Source organism: Planococcus citri, chromosome 5 (genome assembly GCF_950023065.1).
Source record: "Planococcus citri chromosome 5, ihPlaCitr1.1, whole genome shotgun sequence".
Taxonomy (NCBI): domain Eukaryota; kingdom Metazoa; phylum Arthropoda; class Insecta; order Hemiptera; family Pseudococcidae; genus Planococcus; species Planococcus citri.
The window spans coordinates 47,478,235-47,496,511 of NC_088681.1; the positions used below are offsets into that span (position 1 = coordinate 47,478,235).

Below are 18,277 nucleotides of genomic sequence, written 5' to 3' on the forward strand. Positions count from 1 at the left end.
AAACAGAGCTCGAAATCCAAAATTTACTCTGCACTCCAATTTCAACACGCTATCGAGTCAGCAGGTAGCTTCGAGTCATTTTGGAGCCCCCAGCAACTTTTTGAAATTTCCTAGAGCCTTCAGCAATTTTTTGAAACTTGAAGAAGGTGGGTTCAAGTTGTTTTGAAGCTTTCAGCTACTTTTTAAATCATCATGGTCGATAAGGTACCGGTTATTTTTTTCAAAATCGGCGTATTACAATATGAAACATATTTTTGTCTATCGATTTCATGCTTATTTTTTGAAAATTTGAAAAATAACCCTTTCGCCTCCGTTTGAAGTAGAAACATGAACTTTAGTTTGCACCCTATTTTTGAACTTAATTCCAAGCTGGATTCCAGGCAGTTTTAATCCATTTTGGAGCCTCCGGCGTCTTTTTGGAAATTTCTGTTTTTCAAAAGATGACACAGAATCTGTTCAAATTAATTTTAGAGTGTGTTCAACTTTATTTGATAAAATTTTGTGGAAATTTCGACTTTCGAAAATCTGCTGGAGGCTCCAGAACTGCCTAAAACTTTCAATCGATTTTCCAGGTCAAAAATAGGGTGTATTCCCAGCTTTCTAGGTCAATTTGGTGAAATTTTGATTTACCCCCCCCCCCCATTATTTTTGGCCAAAATTTATAATTTTCAAAAATTCACCAAAAATCGAAAAATGCACTTAAGCACTTGAAATTTTGGCGGATGGTAAATTCCTATCGTCATATACAAACTCGTCGAATCCAATCGAAAAACGTCACTTCCACACCAACCAAGGAAGAAATCTTACGCTACAATGAAAACTCACTCTCTCGGACACGATCTTAATCGACATCTCTTATGAAACTCCACGTGATCGCAACAAGAAAATATTATAGCTTCGTTATCACGGTCAAAAAATAATACTATGTACGTATAAAAATGTATGCCACGAATTAACCCATCTCTCATAACACCATAAACAGGCATACACGCTGCAATAACAATTTATCATTTAATTACATCGATTCTCGTACACGATAAATCGAAGTCGAACCAGAGACCCGACAGAGAGAGAGAGAGCGAGAGTCGTACTCGACGAACTTATTTAAATCGCATCAGATTTTCTTTCTCTTTTCCATATGTAACTTTCGCTGTACCATACCTTACTATCTGTCTGTATCTAGTCGAGCTATTTTCGAACAGATTAAAAATTTAATACACATATCGTATCGTATATTCGTCCATTCAGATCTCTTATACAACTCGGGTAGCTTTTCAAACCCATACAATCTGATACGAATGAATAAATGCGAATTTCATTCAGTCCCTTTCGGCGACGTAGTCGTCGTCGTCGTTGGTGTATGTGACAGAAATAACGAAAGCTTACGTAGCATATGAAGAATTGGAGAACGATCTGTCCAGATAAATATTTGTTTCGTTATCGAGATTCGAGAGAACGAGACAAAATAAATGAAATCTTTTGCAAAATGAAATTTCCATCGAGTCTGCTACAATAATACCTACTCGTTTAAATAGGTAGGTATTTTCTTTCCTATTTAAGTACTGGTATACCTATCTAACCCTTAAACGTCCAACGTTCATATCACTCAATTCTCAAACGATTCCTCTTTCCTGCTCGTCTTCTCGTTGTTATTCGGCCTTCCTCTACATCTTACAAAATATGCTACCTTTCAACACTACAGGTGTTTTTATTTTTTCATTTTTTCAGTCTAATTGCCGCTCGTGCAATGTGATGAAAAACAATAACATTACCTCGTCTTCGTCGTCGTCGCAGTCGACGTTTAAACTCAGCAACGTAGAACTATATACTTTGTACTGGATATTACACCAAAATAACAACAACACAAATAAATCATACCTACATAATATCTGTAACACACATACTCGCGCATTTATACACAAATCGCTTTTTGTTTACATCGCTTCGTATTCCGAATACGCGATTGTTTACGAATTTAAAAATATCGTAAATTCAGCTCGAAAAACAACTCTATTTATTATTGTCGCTAAGCGAATGTTAATCAATACGCTATTGTATCTAACCATCGTCGTAGTTCGTTGTAGTCGTCGAAATACAAAGTATCAGGTAACGTTACCATAACGGTTCCGCGAATCGAAGGAATCGTATCGCAAATGTGGTTAATATGGAGACAGAAATCAGCCTAAAGCTGTTTTTGTTTTCGAAAAAGGCTCATCTAAAATCAAGCCAAGAAGGAAAGGTACTCGTAGGCACTCATAAATCTACTATTTGAAAACACTATTATGGAATGAATTCACACCTCAAACCGCACACAGCTCGATTATCATCGAGAACCAGTATGCCAGTCATAGATTCCAAAATTGATCTTACAGATGAGCCCCAGTCGAGAACTCTGGAGCCAAAAGCCAAAATTGACCACAACTTTAATCCGAATCTAAACTACATATAAGAGATAGCATCGTGTAAGTCGAGAATCAATAATTTGGAACACAAAAATGTCCAAGAAAAATATCGTGATCGAGTTTTTACGACTAAGCTCGAATTTCGTCTAGCTGTAGATTCCGAAGCGTCAACTGAGGTGACTGAAATCATGACGAGGGCATTTTCAAGCTCCAGTTCAATATTTGTAGAAGAGAATCCCCCACCACGGACCTAATAAAATTACATAAGACTTCCAGCTCAAAATTTTTGGAAAAATAAAGTCCAGAATTTTCAAATATTTTCATTAATTTTTTTTTTTTTGAAATTTGAGATAGGTGATTATGAAAATTTGAACCTACTATTTGGCCACCCCCCCTCCCTCAAATATAGAAAATTGCAATATTGCAATTTCTAAAACAGAACAATTTTTCATTTTGGAAGACTGTGACTTTTGTATACTAATCGTATTAAGTACTGGGTGGGTACAGGATTATTTTAAATTTTCAAGGGGGTTCATCGCAGAATTTGTTTTAGGAATTTTCATTCCAAAAATTTGCTCGGAACACAAATCTTTTATACGAGCAATTTCGTACATTTTTATACATCAATCATCACGACAAAATTGTTTTGATATAAATCAGAAAACAGCTACTTACTGGATGAGATTAACATTATATTGAATTTCAAGTGAAAATTCGTACTCACCTGAAACAAAAAAAAATACACAATGAGAATTAGTAAAAACGACAATGAATTTTGAACGATTTTTATCGTAATTTATTTTACGTACGACTAAAATATGAAATAATTGCTGAAGAAAATTTTGGATAAGAACAGCTGAGCAGACACAAAAAGATTTTTAAAATAATTATGTGCCTAAATTAAATCTTTTTGAAAGGATCATGAAGATGGAAAATCCGAGTTTATGAAGGCTGAATTTCATTTTCACCCCTCATATATACGACATTTTTTTCATGCATTTTTCAAAAAATTGAGAATTACTCGATTCTTTCAAAAAAAAAAAAAAAAAAAAAAAAGTGACTCGATTAACCAACAGAGCTCGAAAAAGTAAGAAAAAAGTACCATTAGAATGACAAAACATTGGTAAAAGATTTTAAAATAATAGAGAAAAAGAACCAAAATAAACACAACACGATTTCTTACTGAATCTGATCATTTTTAGTTTTAAAAAGTTGGATTATTTGACAACTTTATATGGCAAAAACGCGTGACTTTTTGGCAATTCTTGGCAATAAAGAGAAAATTTTTGCAATATCTGAGAAAAAAAGGAGGGTAAAATCTCCTCTGCAAGGAAAAATTGGTAATTTTTTTCAAATTTGAAAGCCTGGCATAATTTTGAGGATATATTGTGAAATTGTAATTTTTTGTTTTCAAAAGTTGAACAAAATTTGGAAAGCCTTAAGAAATTTGCTCTGACATAATATCCAAAAGTCGAACAATTTTTTTCAATTATTATTTTGTTGCTGTTTGATAACTTTTTCATAGTTTTTCGAAAGTCTCAAGAATTCATCATCACTTTTTTCGTTCTTAAAACTTGAAAGTGAGACAAAGTGAAATTAATCAAAAATTGTTTACAAATTCTTAAATGTCTGGCATAATAACTCAAGAATTCTTCCAAGTTTTTAAAATTCAGCGTCACAGAGATCAGTGCCATTTGCCAATTGCTGCCAAAAAAGCTAGACTTCTGGACAAGTTTTGAAAGACTTTGAAATTTTTGGGAAAAAGTGGAATTTTTCAGCAATGTTGTTAAAAAGCAAGATTTTTTGTCAATACTTATTTTGCAAAAAGCAAGACTTAAATTTTCAGAAATAAGCATGAACCCTTTGATAGGTAATTTTATGGCAAAAAATGACACTTTCATAAAATCTTTGTTAAAAAATCGAGATTTTTGGACAATTTCAGAGAAAAAATGACACCTTTTGGAATTTTTCAACAAAAAAAAGGGGCAATAAAGTATTGGCCATTTTTTTGAAAAAAAAACTAAAATTTTTGTCCATTTTAGAGAAATTTTGATAATTTTTGTTAAAAAACAAGACTTTGACAGTTTCAGCAAAAATCAGGTGTTTTTGAGAATTAAAAAATTCGCTGGAGGCTCCAGAACGTTTTAAAACCACCACCAATCGTCTTGTGAGGTCGAAAATAATGATTAAAATTTTTCTTTCAAAGAAATAATTGGCTAAATTTGAAATTTTAAAAATCCACCAAAAATCAAAAAATGAATTTCAGCAGCTGAAATTTTTGCTGGTAGTGTATTTTGAGGTCTTCCTTCGATTCCCTTTAGTTCGGTTCGAAAATGAATGTGGCATTTCGAGGTATAATTTTTCATTTATCCTTATTGTGTAATTTTTTGAGCGCATCATCAAAACATCAAATAAAGGAAATCGTAGCAGATTCGCATTTTCATCTAGAATTTAATTTCCACGTTTTTCTCAATTTTTTTGACTTCGTTGACCGGTAGAAACCCGAGAGGACAGGCGAGGGGAGGAATAAGTACCTAATTTTGGATCTAATTTTACAACCAGATTTGAAGGCAACAAGTTCAAATTTTTTTCTGGTTGAAATTTTCAATTTTTTTGAAAAAGTTTTTTAAAGGATTGAAAAATAATATTTCAAACTACTTTTACAGAATTTTCAATAATAATTCTTTTTTCTATTCGCATAGATAATTTGGGGGGGGGGGATTAGACAAATTCTATAAAATTTTGAATTTTCAAAGCACATGGTATCTAACGGATTTTTTTTTGAAAAAATCACTACTTTTTCACTACTTTTTTCACTATCTTTTTTCAACCAAATTTTCAGAATGCTATCCACTCGACCTCCCCCCCCCCACATATACAAAAAAATTGAAATTGGAAGAAAATTTGTAGACAAAGCATTTTTTTTATTTCAATCAAAATTATTTTCAAAAAAAAAAACAATACAAATGAGCTCATTACATACGTTATAAGACAAGGTGCCTTGACAAAATTTCAGATTCAAAAATTAGGACTTCAGCAGGACATTTTTTTTAACACTAGAGATTTTATAAGAAAAGGGAGCCGGGGGAGGCAAGATTTCACATTAGAATTTTTCGCTTCACCAATGTCTTCAAACACCCCAAGATTTTTTTTCAGAAAAGTGGATGTCAAAAATAATTTCATTATTTCAATTTTTGATTTTATTTTCATCTTAAAGGTTCAAGCTAATGTAATGAAATTGGGCGAATAAAAAACTTTTTTAACGTAACAAATTTTTTAAAAATGTGCAAAAATTTAAAGGAAAATTTGAACGACATTTGGGGGGAAAATATACTTAGATACCAATATTTCAAATGAAACGGAACAAGGTCAATATTAATGAAAGGATTCGACTTTTCTAATCTCCGCATTTTTTAAAGTGGGATAGCTTCAATTATTCAGAGATTTTTGATATGAATTTTTGGAAAATTCTGAGTTAGTTAATTATAAAAAGTTTACTAGGGTACTTTGCTTCAAAATTTTGAAATTCAAATGATTTTTTTATAAAAAATTTAAAATTGAAAAAAAAGCGAACAAGCCCGAGCGAAGCGAGGGCAAAAGTTTTCAAAAATTCATCTCTCGAGAAGTGAAAAAAACTTTTCGTCATACAGAGAGGATCAACTGTCTCAGGTAGAAAAAGAGAAAATAGCCCGAGCGAAGCAAGGGCAAAAGCTCTCAAAAATGTGTAATTCAAACTCTAAAAAAGTCGACAAATGAGCACTTTTCTACGGAAAAAAGATCGCGAAAAAAGAACGAATTTGAACTTTTTCATTTTTTCACTACCTTTTTAACAAAATTCACTACTTTTTCACTACTTTCACTACCCATTTTAAAAATCACTACTTTTTCACTACTTTCACTACTTGCACTACCTGTTAGATACCCTGAAGCACCTCATTTCAATAGTGTTCGCCTCAATTTTCATTTTTTCAACAATTTTTATGATTTATAGGTACCTACCTTACCTCAAAATTTTCAAGATTTTCAAAAAATCAATGAACAAATCATTTAATTTTTTTTTCAACACATGAACGTTCATGTTTAAATTGATTCAATCAACATAGATTTATGATTTGAATCAGTGTAAGAATAATTTATTTTTCAGAGAGAGTAAGAAAGTGAAGGGGTGTCAAATCATGTTACCAGTTCTCACAGTCTCACCTCGTCAAAATTAAAAGATCAACATCAGATTGTTTACACCCACGACTCACACTTCGTCTCACCCATAATTACTACCTATTCTAATTAATAACTTGAAACGCATCGCTCATAATGCTCACGCCTTTTCTTGTCTCATTACAGACACATTATGCCGCGAAAAATGGGCCAATTTACGAAGCAACTACATGAGAGAAACACGCAAACTGACCATACGTCGAATCGAAGGCAAACCGTTGAGAATCACGTGGCCATATTTCAGTCTATTAGAATTCCTAAATCCAAGCTTTCACAAGTAAGTAGGTAGGTAAGGTACATCACATCCTAAATAAAGTACATATGTACAGTGTATAGAACGTACATCGACCGTACACCACACAAACATTACACGAATATTATTCCCTCTATTACACTTGTTTACTTCCTGACCACGTCAACCTTACTTATATTTTCCCTGTAAACCACGATGAACCGATGTTCGCATAGCTCAGCAACAATTAAACCACTGACGATGACGGTATTAACGAATAACGAAACTACATCTGGCCTCGTTCAGCATACACGAAAACAATATGTACGTTAATTACTGCCAAAAAAAAGGGAAAGAAAAAAAATCGCGATGAAATCTGGTGGCTATTTTTATTCCTTTCTCTGGTTCGTTGTCTGCCTTATGCATAAGCATAATACATTAATACATAACACGTAATGAGCATTGAGCATGATCATAGTTGACTGAACCGGTTCATTGTGAATGCACTTTTTTTGACAGGATCGGAGCAAGGGAGAAAATATGTATTTCATGATCAAAAAAATCACCTTAAGTTTTGATAATTTCAATTTGAAAGCAGTTTTTTAAATAAAATCAGCTGGTCCTTTGACAACCAAACTTTGAGACATTCAAATAACCTGCTAAATTGACCTAAGGAGGGGAAAGTTTAGTTAACGAAGACGAAAATGGCGCAAAGCTGGACTTTAAACCACAATCAAGCTAATAACTACTTTCAGGATCAGGACAACATTTATCCAGAAGACTTGATTTACGTAGTACATCTAATTCCGAACCAAGACAACTCGAGTAAATAAGCAACTGAAAAGAAAACGAATAAATAAACAAAGTTCTACATAAATATGTACCCAAGAAGCTCGAGTAAATTAGAAAAAAAAAAAAAAAACGAAAACAATATCGAGCTCAGTTTTCAATTAATTAATTATTTTCTACGCGGAAATATAGGTACCGAGAAATAAGACATACTAATAAACAAGTTAAAAACAAACAAACAATGACAAAGAAAAAACAACCATCTAAGAGATTCCACTCATCATAAGCCAAAGAGAGGGAAAACCTAATACCTACGTAAATTAACGACCTTATTTTCTTTTTGTCGCCCACTTCTCATCGAACATCGATTTCCATGTCGCTTCATTAAGATATGAAATAATTTCGAAGGTAATGCTGGAGAAGGACTTACGAGGGGGATGTTTACACAAGTCAGTTCTTCAACGAAAAATGTATTAAAAAATTGGAATTTGAGAATATTTTTTACAAAATTCATCCAAAATGTTGTACGACGACGACGGAATACAATCAGAATTTCAAACATGGAACGAAGAATTACGAGATTCGCAAAAAAAAATCAACCCCAAAGCTTACCCATATTACATTTTCCTGGAAGAAAAAAAAATGTAGAAGAAAAATAAGGAAAATTAAACGAATGAAAAACAAAAGAGCCTTTTCTTACACTCTCTTTTACATACAACGTTACACAATAGAAAAAAATATTCAAATATTTATTTTTTCAGTGTACGGCCGAGCAAATAAAAGAAAAGTTGAAAATTGAGCAAAGTTTTTCCTCTCCATGGAAAACAACCGAGCGAAGAAAAATACTGAAATTATCTTTAAAAAACAAATAAAAAACAATACTAGGGCTACGTATTATTATCGTTAGAGGCTTTACTAAATGATGATAAATTTTAGAAACTGGTTCCACGGTTCGAAAATGGTTACCAGTGATTCTTCTAAATGAGAAAGAGATGGAAAATGAGATTTTAACACAAATAAAAATGAAATTTTCCGAGAAAAGCATCAGAAAGTAGGTAGAATTAAGGTACCTATCTAAAAATGGTTGATAATCAAAAACCTCGTGAAAATAGCGTGAGATATCGAAAAAATTTCCAAAATTTAATAAAAATCAGGGCTCGTAGGTACTAGGTACCTTACTTAATTTTTTCAAAAGAAGGCAACACAAATTTTGAATGAAGAAAAAAAAATCGCAAAAAACATATTTTATTAAAAAATGATTTTATGGCAATTTTTGGCAAAAAAAATGATCTACTTTTGCCAAGTTTTGTCAGAAAAGTGAGACTGTTTCGCCACTTATTGGGCTTGGGCATACTTATCTATTGAAGCAAGATTTTTTTCCACTTTTTGAAATGAAAGTGAAAATTTTTGATAATTTCAGGCAAAAAAGCAAAATTTTCCAATTTTAGCAAAAATACACTTTTTTTAAAACCAATTTTTGACAAAAAAGCGAGACTTTTTCGGAATTATTGGCAAAAAAATGAAATTTTTCAACAATTTTTATGGATAAAAAAAACTGATGCTTTTCGGCAATGTTCGGCATTTTTGGTAAAAAAGCAAGATTTTTTAAAAGTAATTTGAACAAATCGAGACTTTCTGTCAACCTTTAGCAAAAAACAATACTGTTTAAAAATTACACGTTAATTGGCAAAAAGTGATACAATTGTAAATTTTTGGTAACAATTTTAAAAATGTTGACAGAAATCCAGACTTCTTTTGGCAATTTTTGGCAACAAAGCGAAACTTTTGCGGAATTCTTGGAATAAAAAGACAAACGTCCGACTTCTTTTGCAAAATAAGCGACAATTTTCAGCAATTTTTTGACAATACGGACAAAAGGCGATACTTCATGCTATTTTTGGCAGAAAACGAGACTTTTGAAAAGGAAGAGTTAGGAATTGAAAAAGAAGACAAAAGTGAATACTTTCTTAAATTATTCAGATACTTGTTGAGAATTGTTGATATTACTTCTCAACAATTTTTTTTGTTTTTTTATTGTTTTTCAAAAGTAAGACTAAGATATGCGAAAATTTAATTTTTGAAATTTTTTAATTTAAGTGACCAAAAATTTTGAAAAAGTGACCAAAAGTTATTTTTAGCAACCTGAGTAAACCGAGTACAAGCCCTTAAAAATCGTAAATTTTAAGAAAAAATTATTAAAAATCGAGTTAAAACCCAGAAAGTATTGCAAAAACCGAATCGAAATCGTAAAAAGGATGAAAAAAATTGGAAAACAAATACTTAAAGTCTCGCAAAATTTTGAAAATTTACACAAACACGAGCTAAGTTGTTTGAAACGATTACCGAATCAGTGGAAACGGCATAAGCTGTGTTACAAATTGGCAAAATATCACCAAAAGGCGTGAGTTTTTAAAAAAATTAAAAATTCACAAATTTGTTAAAACGCGAAAATCATTTAAAATAAAACAAAAAGTAATTGCGCAATATCCAGTGAAGCTAGGTGAAAAATGAAATCATATATCCCACCATTTTTCAACACGGAAATGCCTGCGATAAGCATTTAAAGATAATGGATTAATGGTAATCAATTAATCATCATGGCAGTATCGTAAAGTGGTTTGCCAGTCTACATTTCTACAAGAGATACCACAATCATTTCCAAATGGTTGGGTTCATTTTTAAATGATGCTCGCAATCTACATCTACATATGTAGTTCTATTTCCATGTATTTACTTCCAAAATGTTTCTTAGGTACCATATTTATTCACAATAAGTTAGATCATGACAACCACACACTACATTTTGATCTGTTCTGTAATTCGCCTAGATACGATAGTGTAACATCATGCCAAACATGAGATCCTTCAATTATTTAGGTATACATGTATGCAACCACACTGCACTGACCACTGACACAATTAACGTGATCTCATCGATCATTTTTTTAGTTTCCCAGCATCACTTTTAGTGAAATGAAATCATTCGCCACCATTTTAGTATCACTTTCAGTATACAGAGGAATGAAAAACAACACCATAATATAGTCGAACCTACTTCTTATTTTAATTTCCAGTTTCTGATCCAGCGATTCTCAATCTTAATCCAGGACACGACACTATGTTCGGAAATTAAGGATAAAATGTATTTATTTTGGGAGACGAATGCATGCAAGCACAATAAAGAGCTACAGGTTTTCAGCGATGTTTTGTTATTTTTACAATACCAAGATGTCAGAACACGACAATTATAATACCTGAATAGACACTTAGTTCCTGTACCTCTAGCCAGTAGCCCTAAAGTATGATCGGATCTATCTGGAATTCTGGACAATTTAGTTGGCGGACTCTCACAGGGTGCATGTGGAATTGTGGATTTGGACAGTGTTGCCACAGAAAATTTTTCTGAAGTTCCGAAAAATGTTCCGAAATTCAACAAAAAGTTCCGGTTTTTTAAAACATGATTTTATGCAAAATTTCAATGTTTTTTGCTATGAGAGGGGTGACCTATCAGTAGCGTAGCCAGGATTATCTCAAGGGGGGCAATTTTTAGGCATGAAAAATCGAAATTAAGAGTAATTTTCTGGAAAGTTGTCGTGATATGTGGTGATTATATGAAAATGAAGGCAAAATTATCGCTCGAGCGAAGCGAGAGCGAAAATTTTTAGAAAAAATGGGTCCAAACAACAAAAAAACGTCCATTTTTGCATGTTTTATGTCAATTAAGTTCCGAAAAAAAGTTCCGGTGAATGAAAAAGTTCCCAAGAACTTCCTCAAAAGGAAAAGTTCCGGTCAATGTTCCGACAGCTCTGAAAAGTTCCGGATTCCGGAACAAGTTCCGGAATTCGGCAACACTGATTTGGAAAGGCAAAAATAAGGGTAAGTGCAGCTCGTATGATGTACGCAACGCAAGACACACCACCACACGTGCAAAGGAGCACAACACATCATCAGTCCAACCACCAACAATGCGCATGCGTATCGAGCCACGAGTGGACTAAACCCAAACCAAACTAAACCATCCCCACCACTCGATTTTTGAAGTACCGCGTGTACTCGAACAAAGAGAAACACACAAAACACAAACCGCCACCAGAGCTCGGAGCAGTCGGAGCAGAGCGTGACCTTCGAACATTTCATTTCACAAAAAAGTCGCTTCGTGCGTTGGTTCAGTTCGGTTTTCGTTACCAATTGCCACGTTTTTGGTTTCTTCTTCTTATCACCAGCACGTTAAAATTAAAAGAGAAATATCGAAGGAGTGCGTCGCGTTTCCTCATATTTTATGTGCTTTACCATATAGATTCCCACAACAACGATGAACGAATCCGGCCAAGACAGGGGTGAGGATATCGTCGAGATAGACGAATTTTTCGATATCAAGCGAGAGGTGCTGCTATCGGAACATGAATCGGATGTGGAAATTATAGACGAATCTGAGGACGATTCAGTAGCTCAAGCCTCAGCACAGTCTCCTTTAGTGGTCAACGTCACAGATGGCAGCACACTTAGCGACGACGATGTACCACATTGCTGGACCAAAACCCAATGCGAAAACTTCAGAATGCACCACAAATGGCTCGTGATCAAGAATCGTAAGCTGGGATGTAGACCTTGCATGAGGATGTTCCAAATCGAGCTTGCAAAGGCGGATGATAACGCAGATCTAACGAAAGGTAAGCGAGAAAGAGCTATTTCGTGCCTTTCGAATTTCTTGAGGCAAGATTGAAGATTGTTTACTCACAATACGTCTTCATATTTTTCTGATACCTCGAGCGATTACTTTAGAGCGTCGTGAGAAAGTTTGCCACTTACTGATTGAGTAAATACGAGTATGTACTAAATACGGGATGCTCATTCGAATCTGAACACGTCATAATTATGGAGTTAAGTAATGAAAACGTTATTGTGTACTTAACCAATCAGATGTTCATATCAACAAAATAAGCAGCTGAAATCATTAGTTACTTAAAATGTATCTAGATTCGAATGAGCACCCTATACAAATAAAGGGGCAGATGGCAGATTGAATCAAACAACTTGAGTACTTTTGATTGGGGTGCCCCAAAAAACAGTACAAAACTACAAAACTTTTTTATTGCTAGAGAAGGGTGAAGATGGGTTGAAAAGTCAAAACCCTCAAAAGGCAGATCAGGAGAACTTTCCAGATGTACACGCCAAACAGCCCATTAGGTCAGTTAGGAGAGGCTTCAGGCTTCCTTGTTCCTTCAGCCATGAAAAAAATCAAAAATGCTCAAAATTTTGCAGCTGAAAATGGTTGTGGAGGGGTTGAGGAATCGCAACCTCCAAAAGGGATATCTAGGACACCCTCTGGGTGCACACAGCAAATCTCAGCTTCCAAGATCAATTTGAAAAGGCTTCAGCCATGAGGCAAAATCAAAAGCTGTTCAACATTTTTCAGCTGAAAATGGTTGTGGAGGGGTTGACAAATCGCAGGGCATCCTCTGAACGCACACAGCAAATCACAGTCCGCCAGGTCAATTTGGAGTGGCTTTTATTGTGATGGGACAAAATCAAAAAACTACTCAAAAAATGGGTAAAAATCAACGGTTTTTTGCAGCCAAAACTGAAAGTAGTTGAGGAGGGGTTAGCAAAAATCGAAAGCCCCAAAAGCCTCCAAGGTTACTTTAAAGGAGTGGGAGGCGTATGCAAAGAGTTCCAAGATCAAAAATACATGAAAAAATGGGGGGAGGGTCTTTTCTCCTCCAAATGTTCTGGAAAGCTAATTTTTGGATATGTTGAGCAACTTTTGATTTCTCATCGATTGATTCCTTTTGTTTGACTTTTCTGGGCTTTTTCACCCACTGTACCCTCTCCTAAAAATTTGGACATCCGCGAATTCCTGAGTCAAGGTTATCCCCACTCAAACTTTTTCACTACAATGCCAAAACAAGCCTTAACATCGAATTTTAGCCCTCAAAATTAGACGTACAGAAAATCGATGAAAATGGGACTTCTGGGCGACTGCTCCCTGAGAACAGATTTTCGTTGGAAATTCAAATCACATTCTTCTCTTTTGTCTTAAAATACAAAAATGTTTGTCTAGGGAGCGGTGAAGGGGGAGGGGTGCAAAAAGAAATCGAGAAATGGTAACGTAACACTGTAAGGAATTTCATATATGGCATTTCAAAAAAAAAAAAAAAAAATGATTTCTAGACTTCAAATTGAAAGTGTTGAATCTGATTCGAATTGTTCATCATATTTAATGTGGGTATCTGGAAATGTGATATTTTTGAGTATGTATCAGCAGAATATTGATAATTATTTTCCTATAATTTGAAGCCTGAGGATGAGGGGAGGGGAGGGAATGGGAACCGGGTTACAAGATTATAATCTGATTCGATGCGTTTTTACAATACTTGTGATACTTTTGAATATGTAGCAACAAAAAATTGGCAGTAATTCTCCTTAAATTTGATCCCTGAGAACGTGAGGGGCTTCACAGTGGCCCATAATCGAGAAGTAACGGCCAAAATTCAAAAAATCCTCAGATTGGAAAAGTCTTAAAAGTTGAATACGAATATGTAGAGGTTTTCTACATTATATTTCACTTTCCTTTTTGTGATTTCAAACACTTTTCCATCATTTTGCTTGTCTACTAAATGATTAAATTAAGGTACCTCAAAATGATCAAAAAAAACAAATAAGTAATTTCAAAATGCTGTAAAACATGTCAATTTTAATTGTTTCAAAACTTTATGGGTTTATATCAAAATATGGACATTTTAGAGCATAGTTGCATAAGTGCTGTTTTTCGTATTTTTAAAAAATATTTTCAAGTGAAAATTACTATGGGAATATGAATGCTAAAATTGACTTTGGCGACAAAAAAAAACATATTTCAATACCCATCACGAATTTATCGAAATTTCAAGTTTTTCACCACTCATTCCTCCCTTTGAGGGCTCATTTTGAGGTTAGGGGTAAAATAAATGCCAAAATCGACTTCAGCGACCTAAAAAATCCTCATATCCAAAATTTTACGGATTTTTCTTTGAAATTTGACTTTGAACCACCCCCTCCCCCTTCGAGGGCTCATTTTGAGGTTAGGGGTAAAATTAACGCCAAAATCGATTTCATCGACCTACAAAACCCCCATGGGAGAAAAAACCGGATAAAATAGTCGATAAGGGACCTATTTTCAGAGATTTTTCACACGCCGTTATCTTCTTTTTCTACACAGGTCTAGGGAAATCTGCAATTGGTTGGCGAACTTGCCAAATAGTGTCAAACGCTCAAAGGAATACAACTCATCAGGCAGCTCTCCGTGGGCGAATCTCCGTTCACGAGCGTTCCACCTACCACATGACAGCGATAGCCGCCGAAGAGCAATTGGAACGATTCGCCGTACAAGAACGACTCATCAAATTCAAGAATCAACTTGACCCGAAAAGCTTGCTCACCGTATTCACTCTGGCTTACAACGTCGTCAAATGCCAGCAGCCTTTCGATCGGTTCTCGTCGATGTGCTCGTTCGATGGATCGGAGAATTTCTTCAACGCGACGTCGTTGACTCGAGAAAAGCTCTTTTGTTCCATTTTGAACCATATCGCTACCGAATTGCGTAAATCTTTGGTTAAGCGAATGCTCTCTCGAACCGATCAGAAAATTTCCATCGTGATGCACGAGACCCGTTTCACGAATGGAGGTAAAATGTTGATAGGTGTGCACCTCAAGTTCCACGACGTTCAAATATTCGATAAACAGCGACCTAACGACGCTTACGTGTTTTTCGATCTGCTGTCTGCTTCATCGCGTAATTCCGAAGAGGCGATTGTTGCGTTGATTCACAGTTTGCTGAAATACAACGTTACCAAAGAATTCCTCCGGACTAATGTGCTCTCTTTCATACTGGACGAGTATTCTACGTTGTTTGGACTCAATTCGAGTATAGCGAAAACGTTGGGTCGGCAAGTTCTCTTGTTTCCCAGAGTGAAGATAAACTACGGTTTCGATCATGCTTTCAAAGAATCCATCCGTAAATCTTTCGACAACATTAGAAAAACAATAAAATGCGCACTCATGTTTACTACGCCTGGGATAGCCGACACCATGTTCATCAGTTTGGTTGGTCCTACGGTCGAGAATTTCAGAGCCAGCGATATAGTTCCTAATTGGTTAACGAACGGCGACCCGCAGAATACACAAATGAAGCCACCGTCACCCAAGAAGAAGGCAATCGTCGATGAAGAAGCTGAGTAAGTAAAATTACAAGATGAATGGTGATTCGTTGTTCTGTAATACTTCGTCGATGTTCCATTCTTACTTTTCTCACAGTTTGTTAGGGGAGCATAGTGAAAGTACATTTCCATTTGCTCAATTTTTCTAATGAGATTTGTCTGAAATTGATTCAATTGGTCGTGAACGATTCACATCCAACCAAAACGAATCATTTGACATCTGTATTTTTGAATTTGGCTTTCGAAATCCACATCAAACTCTTACTAAGGAATCCTCAATTTTCAAAATGAATAATGACTAAAATTCAATTCGTTTTTTTTTTTCAAGTGGGCATCACAATCTTCAAGTAATTTTTCAGTCCAATTTCTCGCATAAAAATTTTTGAAATTCATCCATCTAACTTCTTCCGGGAGTTGACTTTGATTACCTAATCAATTTGATCAAGATCAATCGAGAAACTACATCAGAGATCGATATTTTCAACACTCGAATGACTCATCAATGTGCACCACATGACAACATCTACCTATTTACCTACCTAACCACCATCTCGTAACTCGATCTTACAAATTACTGCACTTTTACTAACGACGACGATGCAACCGCAAACCAAACAATTAGATACTTTTACGAGAATGTAAACCAAATATCTCACATTCATTATAATGTAAAAGTGCATTATGTCTGAAGCTATTTTCTTATTACAGGAAGATCTCAATTGATATGGCTTTGGCAGCAGAGCCTCACGACGAGCAAAGATTGGTGATCGATTTGAGATCGGAATCGAACTCAAATTCTCATCAGGGAAGTGACGATATCGTCGAAGATGCTCCTACGATCACTGTCAGCAGTTATTGTGAAGAGAACACCGGTGATAATGGTGAATGCAACGTTAAACGTAAGAAGAGATCATGGCGTCAGGTGGATACAAGTACAACGCAGAATTCCGTATCAGCAGATAATGATACAGTCGAAAAAGTAACTCAACGGGTAAGTTTCAACTTCAAAGTACATACAAATCACTCACCATTTTTTTCGTCGTCCTTGCTCCTGCTCTGAAGCTCCGTATTGAGATATTTAGTAATTCTATTTTTTGCTATCAGTTTCCACAGCCACAGGTTAGAAGTACTTCCGATTCTTGCGCCACCTGTAACGAAGACAACGATAGATTATTTCTACTGAGTTTGTTGCCGTTTATGAAACAAATGAATACTCGCGCAAATCTCGAATTTCGCACCGAAGTTCAACAACTTCTGCAGAAAAAAATCACCTCTAAATGATCAGACTATTACTCGATTGAGTTCGAGACAAATTGCAAGCAGACAAATCTTACTTTTTAATACCTTATTGCATTTAGTTTTATATTAAGAGCGTTCTGCGTTGCGTACTTCATATTATTACAGAGAGTACTGTCTTACGAATATACCTAATTCGATTTTGATCTCAAAAGTAATAATTTTGTTACATGTACTGAAGATGACGTGGTACCTACCTACCTACCGATTAGCGTACTAAGTAAATTCAAATGTTAGATGTATTTTTATTTTAGTGTGTTTTTTTTGTTTCAATTTTTTTATTTTCATTTTACTAGTGATTACTGATTAGTATTGTTCTCGTTATAACTATACATACTAGTTAATAAAGCTTTGTTGATGAATACTACAAGAGCGATCAATTTAGAAACATTTGTTTAAAAATGCGAAGTAGTCCCCATTACATTCGAAAATGGATTCTGAACGTTGAAAAAAATATTCTACAATCAACTTGATAATATTACAAAATTTCAAATTGACGGCCGATGCCGTGACTTTCTTTTTTTTTGTGGGGGGGGGGGAGACTTAGAAAACTGGAATGATTTGGTGAAAAAATGAAAAAAAAAGTTCTAGGTACTTCACCTTGATATTAGTATTTCGGAGAACTAAGAAATTGCTACTCTTTTTTGTGCTTTGGATAACTTTATTCGAAGCCCTCGATTTAGAAAAAAAAGGAAAAACTCTTTCAAAAAGAAGAAATAGGTATTCTATCATTTTAAAGGATGGTTTTGTTTCACTCTTCCAGCTTGGAAAGTAAAGGGAAAAAGTTCCCTGCCTCCAATAAATAAAATGTCATAATATGTGTTGCAAGCTTCCCTGATTCCATGCAGAATCGACCTCTATCAACTAATCCGTTGACCAACGAATGGCCATGTCTCTTCCAACACTATCAAACATTCACAAACGAATTGAGGGGTTCCGTGGAAAAGGGGCCTTAGTCAATTTTTTTTATCAATTCCCCCATATTCACTGATATTGAGGCGTTCTTCCATGAAAAAAAATAGTCGGGGAGCCCGCTTAAGAGTCTATTGCACCCCTCCCCGTCGATCATCCGGGACAACTTTTATCTTAAAGGGGGAATCCTAAGGAACATTTCTAGCCCTTGTACTAAAAAAAAAGTGGCCCTACTT

General features: G+C 34.8%; 2 protein-coding genes across 2 annotated transcripts in view; one reads left to right on the forward strand and one right to left on the reverse strand.

Annotated features, from left to right (window-relative positions):
* The window catches only part of LOC135848744 (uncharacterized), a 182,261-nt gene extending 180,150 nt beyond the window's left edge, over window positions 1-2,111 (reverse strand). Inside the window, exon 1 of the mRNA XM_065368723.1 lies at window positions 1,773-2,111. The gene's annotated coding sequence lies outside the window, so the exon portion shown is untranslated. The remainder of the gene's footprint in view (window positions 1-1,772) is intronic.
* Window positions 2,112-6,766: 4,655 nt separating this feature from the next.
* Window positions 6,767-17,499, forward strand: LOC135848743 (uncharacterized). The gene is made up of 5 exons (XM_065368722.1): window positions 6,767-6,894; window positions 11,936-12,308; window positions 14,837-15,851; window positions 16,542-16,824; window positions 16,938-17,499. Exons 2-5 carry the CDS (start codon window positions 11,951-11,953, stop codon window positions 17,112-17,114), a joined length of 1,833 nt encoding a protein of 610 aa, XP_065224794.1. The 5' UTR covers window positions 6,767-6,894; window positions 11,936-11,950; the 3' UTR covers window positions 17,115-17,499.
* Window positions 17,500-18,277: the final 778 nt, after the last annotated feature.

Coding starts and splice junctions, on each gene's coding strand:
- LOC135848743 (XM_065368722.1), top strand. CDS start 11,951: ATGAACGAATCCGGCCAAGACAGGGGTGAGGATATCGTCGAGATAGAC. Junction 15,852..16,541: donor ATCGTCGATGAAGAAGCTGA/GTAAGTAAAATT, acceptor TTCTTATTACAG/GAAGATCTCAATTGATATGG. Junction 16,825..16,937: donor TCGAAAAAGTAACTCAACGG/GTAAGTTTCAAC, acceptor TTTTGCTATCAG/TTTCCACAGCCACAGGTTAG.